The sequence below is a fragment of the Telopea speciosissima genome, chromosome 9 (genome assembly GCF_018873765.1).
Source record: "Telopea speciosissima isolate NSW1024214 ecotype Mountain lineage chromosome 9, Tspe_v1, whole genome shotgun sequence".
Lineage (NCBI taxonomy): Eukaryota > Viridiplantae > Streptophyta > Magnoliopsida > Proteales > Proteaceae > Telopea > Telopea speciosissima.
The window spans coordinates 16,320,181-16,327,095 of NC_057924.1; the positions used below are offsets into that span (position 1 = coordinate 16,320,181).

The 6,915-nt window shown below is 40.2% G+C and overlaps 1 protein-coding gene and 1 long non-coding RNA gene across 4 annotated transcripts; both read right to left on the reverse strand.

Moving 5' to 3' along the window:
- Positions 1-1,318: 1,318 nt before the first annotated feature.
- Positions 1,319-2,327, reverse strand: LOC122641064. The gene is made up of 2 exons (XR_006329798.1): positions 2,023-2,327; positions 1,319-1,504 (listed from the first exon to the last, which is right to left on the reverse strand). It is a non-coding gene; the product is annotated as an uncharacterized LOC122641064 (long non-coding RNA).
- Positions 2,328-3,738: 1,411 nt separating this feature from the next.
- On the reverse strand, positions 3,739-6,653 carry LOC122640303 (pre-mRNA-splicing factor CWC25). 3 transcript variants are annotated; one of them, XM_043833459.1, is made up of 6 exons: positions 6,582-6,641; positions 6,336-6,427; positions 4,634-6,063; positions 4,243-4,510; positions 3,981-4,136; positions 3,739-3,923 (listed from the first exon to the last, which is right to left on the reverse strand). In XM_043833459.1, exons 2-5 carry the CDS (start codon positions 6,411-6,413, stop codon positions 4,071-4,073), a joined length of 1,842 nt encoding a protein of 613 aa, XP_043689394.1. In that variant the 5' UTR covers positions 6,414-6,427; positions 6,582-6,641; the 3' UTR covers positions 3,739-3,923; positions 3,981-4,070. The 3 variants fall into 3 exon arrangements, with proteins under 3 accessions (XP_043689394.1, XP_043689392.1, XP_043689393.1); XM_043833457.1 differs by having other exon boundaries at positions 6,336-6,653; XM_043833458.1 differs by having other exon boundaries at positions 4,243-4,555; positions 4,679-6,063; positions 6,336-6,638.
- Between the last annotated feature and the right edge of the window lie 262 nt (positions 6,654-6,915).

The following is a 6,915-nucleotide window of genomic DNA, read 5'->3' on the forward strand; positions in this document are numbered from 1 at the left end:
TACTTTGGTTAAACTTCAGGGGTGGTATGTGTAAATCACCCAAAAATAAAAAGTAAATTGGCATTTCGGCAACCTGCCAAAAAAAAACCTCCATAATTAAAATAAGAAAAGACACCTCTGCCCCTAGTTTTAAGGAGAGAGATAGACACATGAAAGACTCCCAGGCAGAGAACTTTTTTATCTAAAATAAATAGAATGCAGTTTGGCAAGCACTTCAATGGAATCACTTCCAACAATCATCCATATTTACTAACATGCAATTTTCAATTATATATTACGAAAATACTATTAGCACAACTAGACCAATAAGAATAAACATAACTACGAAAATGCCATCATAACATCTCACTTATATAACTACCATAATTAAAAAAAAATATATGGTAGTTAAATGCTTCAATTATCTAGATACTCCACTCAGCCCTCTTTCCTCTTCTAGAAGGTGAAGCAGTGATATGAGAGTTCAATGCTTCACACCCCAGCCAACAAATTTCAAACCTCCCTGGAATTTCTGTCTAGCACAGAGAAACTTGGTCTCGTAACCTCCGTGGTAACAAAGAAAGGTAGAAAGCAAAACTGTAGCATGAAACCTTCTTGTTAAGAAATAATATGATTTAGTAGCATTTTCGTATCCTGTACCAGTCTCCAAGTTATGGATATCTGACTCTAGCAAGACTGTCCTATCCAGAAACTTTGACAATGTCAATATCGAAGTTGCAGAGTCAGCATCAAGATGAAAGCTGCTTCTAGATCCTGTTCAATCTCATCCTCATCCATATCCAATGAATCTTCTGCCTTCATCTACCAAAGGATTAACATTCAGAAAAGGATCCAAGGTGGGAAAAGAAGGTCCATTCTCAACAAAGACCAGATTGCTGCCTCAACCACATTAAAAATTCTAATTACCAAAAGCTCACTCCTAAACGTACACCCACAAGGAATAAAAAAAATATCTGAGGTAATAACCAGGGCATATTGTGCCTTTACATCAGTTAAAGTAATGCTAGTAGCTGAAAACATGAACATAGTAATGCTTCATAGTTCAAGACCAAAGGAAAATAACATTCAATCCCCTCTTCATGTCCTCCACCCATGAAAATGTTTCATAGCTATGAACTGCAGTATGCAGGTGAAGTCGAGACACATTATCACTAATGTCATTCCATGTTAAGGAGCACGATAGGTACTTAACAGGTAAACATCCTCTAACTAGTACAATTGGCAAAGCGCAATGTTCACAATATCCGACAGAAGACCAGTTTTTTACTTTCAGCTTCCTGCTCAAAGTAGTTAATAAAGCTTAAAACTCATTTATCTCTAGAAACAAAAAGAGGAAGGTAGTTCCAATTTGAATCGAATGCAATATGCTCATCTTAACTAGAAGAAAGTACATCCCAAGTTCCAATGATGCCCAGTGGCTCGCTGGTGGATTTTGCAGCAAACTGCAGAACTTCCCAACACCCCGCTGAGCCCTAATCCTCCATCCCCACCTTATTCTAGTGCCCTACATGGCACAATCCTAAGACTATAACAACATTGTACTCTCAGCTAGCAAATGAACATCTTCACAGCTATGTTCCCTGCCCTTAAGTATAAATATAAAAAAGGAACTGCCTAATTTACCTGAACCATGAAAAGACTGAGGAGAGAGAGAGATGACAAGATATAAATAAAGTCAATTTAATGACATAACATTTAAGTGATGGAAACTATAAAACCAAACAGTCCATGTCAAATTCCTCACAACATGACTTTATAGTTAATACAAAGCAACGGGGTTAGGGAAAGAAAGATCGTTTCTAGAGAAACTCTACCCTAAAAGACCCCCTATGCAGCGGGGAGAGTGTGAATAACTAAAGAGATAAAAGGGCCTGCAAAGAGAGAGTAGGATTTCATCACACATCACACAAGTAAACGAATCTGTGCAGAAAATCAAGATAAATTACGGAAATATCTGCAAAATTTTCATAAATTTGTGTCGTTCCCCCCACCCTTTCCCCGAACAACTTCTTAATTTCGTACCTCGATATAGAAGGGGCGAAGATTTTTAACGACCGCATGGATCTTGAAGTAAGTGGAGTTGTGGAGATCAACATCTTCGAGCTTCCTTTCTTGTTCTGAACGGAAGCAGCAAATACAGTAGGAGGAACAGCAACAGCTGGAGGAGCAGCAGGCCCAGAAGGGAGAGTTTGCGTAGAGTACGAAGGTGTTGGAATATGGGTCTCAGCCATAGTGCTCAGAACAGATTTGCCCTCTTCCCCTTCCATACCTTTGTGTGCCAAGTTAAAATGGGGGACTGAGAACTAAAGAACCAAATCAAGAGACAACTAGTCATAAGGTAGTGTGTACTCTGTACTACACCGGCTAGGAGGGTTTGTTTGAATTTTTTAAGTGTGTTAATCGGTTTGGTTCTGGAGGAGTGTGAGGGAGGAAAGAGAGGAGAGGGACGATCCAGTTGAGGGTTACAGTGGTGCTAGCATCTGGTGTTGAAGGAGATGGTGGCGTCGTGAGGGAGGAGAGGGACGAGAGAGGAAAAGGACAGAGGGAGGGAGTCAGGAGTGAGAGGAAAGAAGTCGTAAGCATTTTTACAGAGGTGCTCATGAACGGTAAGAACATGGACATTTTGCTCTGTCAAATGTGCTCACCAAACACTTTTTGAACCGGAACTGCTCTTTGTGAGCAGAAAAATAGACTGATGTGCCATACGCAATTCTGTTCACAATCTGCTATGGGTGAGCAATAAATCAACGAAATCAGAGTCTTACCAAACAAAGCCTTAATCATGACTTAATGATAAATCACTTTCAGATTATTTTGAAAACCCTTTATTGGCCCTGCCTTAAGTACTTTTAAGAATAAGACAACGGGCAATCAAAAGTTGTAAATGAAATTTTCAGTCAATGTGTCATTTAGACAATCCCTTTAAGAAAAGAGGCCGGTATCATAACAGAAAAATAGCATTTTGAAAATGGTAGTTGAAAAGTGAAGTACAATATTTCCTAGTCACATTTTTCTACAAAAAATCTCCCAAACTTAATTGATTGGCTACTGTATTTATGAAATTTTTTGAGTTAACTAAAAATTCAAGGTTAATATCAGTTGGAACTTTTCCATTTTGTTGACTTACACAACATTTTACATCTAACCATATGAAAATAAAGTCAAGAATTACAAGTCCTAGCTTCATGCGTCATTTGCAGACCTATGTTGCATGTTCCAGTGCATGCCTGATAAAATTTCAAATGAGATGAGAAAAGAGGAGTTTAAAATTTCATTCCAACAAAGTATGCTCATAATCCAAAGCTAAATAATGAAACCAAGGCTCTGAGAATACAGTGAAACAAAAAAGCCTTCTATTTCTAGCATAGTTGTCAAGACGTCGCCTAGGTGACCGCCTTGGCATCCAAGCGTCTTGACAACTAGTGTCACCTAGGCGGGCATTTGGTCGCCTAGGCAGCATCCAGGTCCCCTCCAAAGTATGCTCATAATCCAAAGCTAAATGATGAAACCAAGGCTCTGTGAATACAGTGAAACAAAAAAGCCTTCTATTTCTAGCATAGTTGTCAAGACGTCGCCTAGGTGACCGCCTTGGCATCCAAGCGTCTTGACAACTAGTGTCACCTAGGCGGGCATTTGGTCGCCTAGGCAGCATCCAGGTCCCCTCCAACCCCTTGGTTCACCTAGACGCCTTGACAACTATGATTTCTAGGACAAAATACAAATCATTTTACAAGCACCATTAGGCGAAACCATGTAAAACATGGTAAAATAACACTTCTAAAAAAGCATATCCTAGACAAGGTTTGGATCTTCCTTAATTTTCCAACATTGTAAAGACGGGCAATGAAGAATCAGTTCTTTAAAGTTCCTCCACCACCTTCTCTATCTGCTAATGCGTTTCAAACCAATTCCAAGTTTCCCATGGTATAAAATGTATTTCCAAGTTTCCCACGATATAAAATGTATTTCCAAGTTTCCCACGATATAAAATGTATTACACAATTATCTTATGCTTGTATGACTGCAAAATCTTAATCCTACCCATGCAACAGAAACCGTATTGACGTACTTCACCGCTGAAGTTGCCTCCTTGCCAAAGCTGGTGCCTTTTTAGGGATGTAAACCTTGTAGCTCACCTGCCCAAAATATCAAATTAATCTGAATACTGAAGCTAAGTAATCCATATTAACAGCTTGCAGATTCAAATCATAACAAACAAATATACAGAAAAAGAAAGCTCACCTGCACCAACTCACCACCACGCATTACAGACATAGTCTTTTGCTCAAATTGGGAACTCCCTTTGGCTTCATCCTGCTGTTGATTTTGGCAATGCACCGCTGTTGCAGTGTTGGGGATGGTAGAAGCCTCAGTAGCAGCGGGTCTGGAATCATCAATTGCTGCACCATGAGTATTGCTACTCCTTGGTGAAGCTTTAAGATCTGTGGTAACACTTCTATTTGAGACGTTCCTAGTCTCCAACAGCTTTTCCTTAGGAGATTCCTTGGATGTTTGTGCTTCTTTCAGATTGGATTGAGCACCAGAAGATTCCTGCCTCCTACTAATATTTATGCCACTTCTATTTGAGATGGTCCTAGCCTCCAATAGCTTTTCCTTAGGAGATTCCTTGGATGTTGGTGCTTCTTTCAGATTGGATTGAGCACCAGAAGATTCCTGCCTCCTAGTAACATTTATGCCAACATTCAGTTTGTTCTTTTCTGTGAGGTTACCAGTAACAGCTGTCTGTTTTAGTGCCACATTGCCAACACCCTTAACTGAATGAACATTATCCAGCTTTACCTTAGATTCGTGTCTTTTGTCAGGCATCAGCCCATCCTTTGGAGGAAAGAAAGTCGGCTTTCTCTCCATAAATGGTGTTACATTCTGACTTACTTGTGTTGCCCCCAACAATTGGCTCCTATCCTCTATTCGGGGCTCATTGCGGACTGTTTCTATCTTTGCATTTGATGGCAGCTTTTCATCACCACCACTCTCTTCTTTCTGCAGAGTTTTTGTGTTTGTTTGGGGTCCCCCTCGGAATTTCCTAAGATTTTCCAATGCTTTTTGTCTTAAATATAACTCCAAATCATTCCCCTCTGAACTACCAGTAGCAGATGGAACCTCACTCCTACTCCCAGTAGAAGTTTTGGTTGACCCAACTATGCTCAAGTTCTGACAATTACCAGCATATTTGCCTCCATCATTCTCCTTGCCAATTCCTACGATTTCAGTTGTCTTAATTTTTAAAGTGTCTTCACCCTTTGCATTAGCAACCCGTCTCTTCTTATCAGATGCACCATGTTGATGGTAAGATATCTCCCTCTTCCGTCCCCCATCATAACTGTCATTGCTTCTGGAAGAAGGGCAGTCATCATAAGCCTGGACAATCTCTGTCCTATCATCATCTTTACCATTCTGATTTCCTTCCTTTTCCTTCGAATGTTTCGTGTCAGTAAGAACTGATTTGAGAAATCGTGGATTTTCACCCATATATTTCTCCTCACTTTTGTAACTTCTCCTGTGGTCACTACATGTGCTGCATGAAGAGCAACTCCTGCTGAATCTATACCGATTCTTAAATCTTCCATTGCTTGTTTTACTGGGACTTCTCTTATATCTATCTCTTTCTTCGGACCTACCCCTTGACCTTTCATGGCTACTCCCACGGCAGGTTGAGCAACTCGAAGAACCATTACTTGCAGAGCTAACATTAGCATCTCCCCTGGAACGCAGACTCTCACGGTTCCTCCGGTTGGAATTTTTCCTCTCCACAGAGGCTCTTTTTCTTTTCGACCCTTTTCTCTTTCTCCGATTGGGTAAATCCTTGTCTGCATCACGGCTCAAAGAGCTGCGCCTGGCCCTCTTCCTACTCCCTTTTGCATCCTCCCGAGTACGAGATCGAGCCCTTCTACTTCTATAATCATCCTCTGAATCAGAAGATGAAACAAATATAGAATCCTCCGTCTTTGAATCGTCCTCAGAGTAGGAAATTGAAGCATCGCGACGACGAAGCTTCTTAGATTTATCTATCTTCCTACTCCTGCTTCTCTTCCTCCTCCCGGTCTAAAATTGAATATAGATACATACATGTACAGAAAGGGAAATAGAAAGGGAAGAAGAGGCAGCCAATTCAGATACATTCGTTAACCAATAACCGGGTTCTTACATGATTAGGAAATATAAGAAAACAATGTGAATAGCAATAAATTCAGGGAAAGTAAAGAAATTCAACCCTAACACAAACAGAATTTATCGATGACCATTCGAAAAAAAAAACCCTAGAAAAAGATTTGATACATCAACAGATACAGAGAGAGGGGGGGGGGGGATCGTACCTCAGAGGATGGCTTAGAGCGTTTCTTCTTATGGGAAAGGGAGGATTTTTTTCTAGAGGAGGATTTAACAGATGCCATTACCTTTGTTTAACCTGCAACAAGAAGGAAAAAAAAAAAAGAGAGAAAAGAAAGAAGAAAAAGAAAAAGGAAAACAAAGAAGATAAGAGATAGCGTTAACAATGGATGAATAGAAACAAGACAGAATGGAAAAATAAGGATTAGCAGCCAGGCCACTGGTTATGCATCCTCGTAGCACACCAATTTCCCTCTCTTTATCTGTCTCTCTAGTCTCTCGGTCTCTCCCCGTCTCTCGATCAAGTAAGGCGGGGCAGTTGAAAGAGTTATTTGTAATTCTTGTAGACGGCATTGCCAAAGGAAGACGTTTAGCACTTCGCGAATAGCCACATGGCAAGATAGAAGTGGCTACATAACTTAAGGGCCCGTTTGTTTGCCAGAAAAATATGGGATGGACAAAAACGGGTGCGATACTGGGTAGTTTTCCATAAAAATTCTAAAACAATAGCTTTTTCGACAAAGGCAACATCTCATAGCAGCAATGCTAAATAATTATCACCTCCAA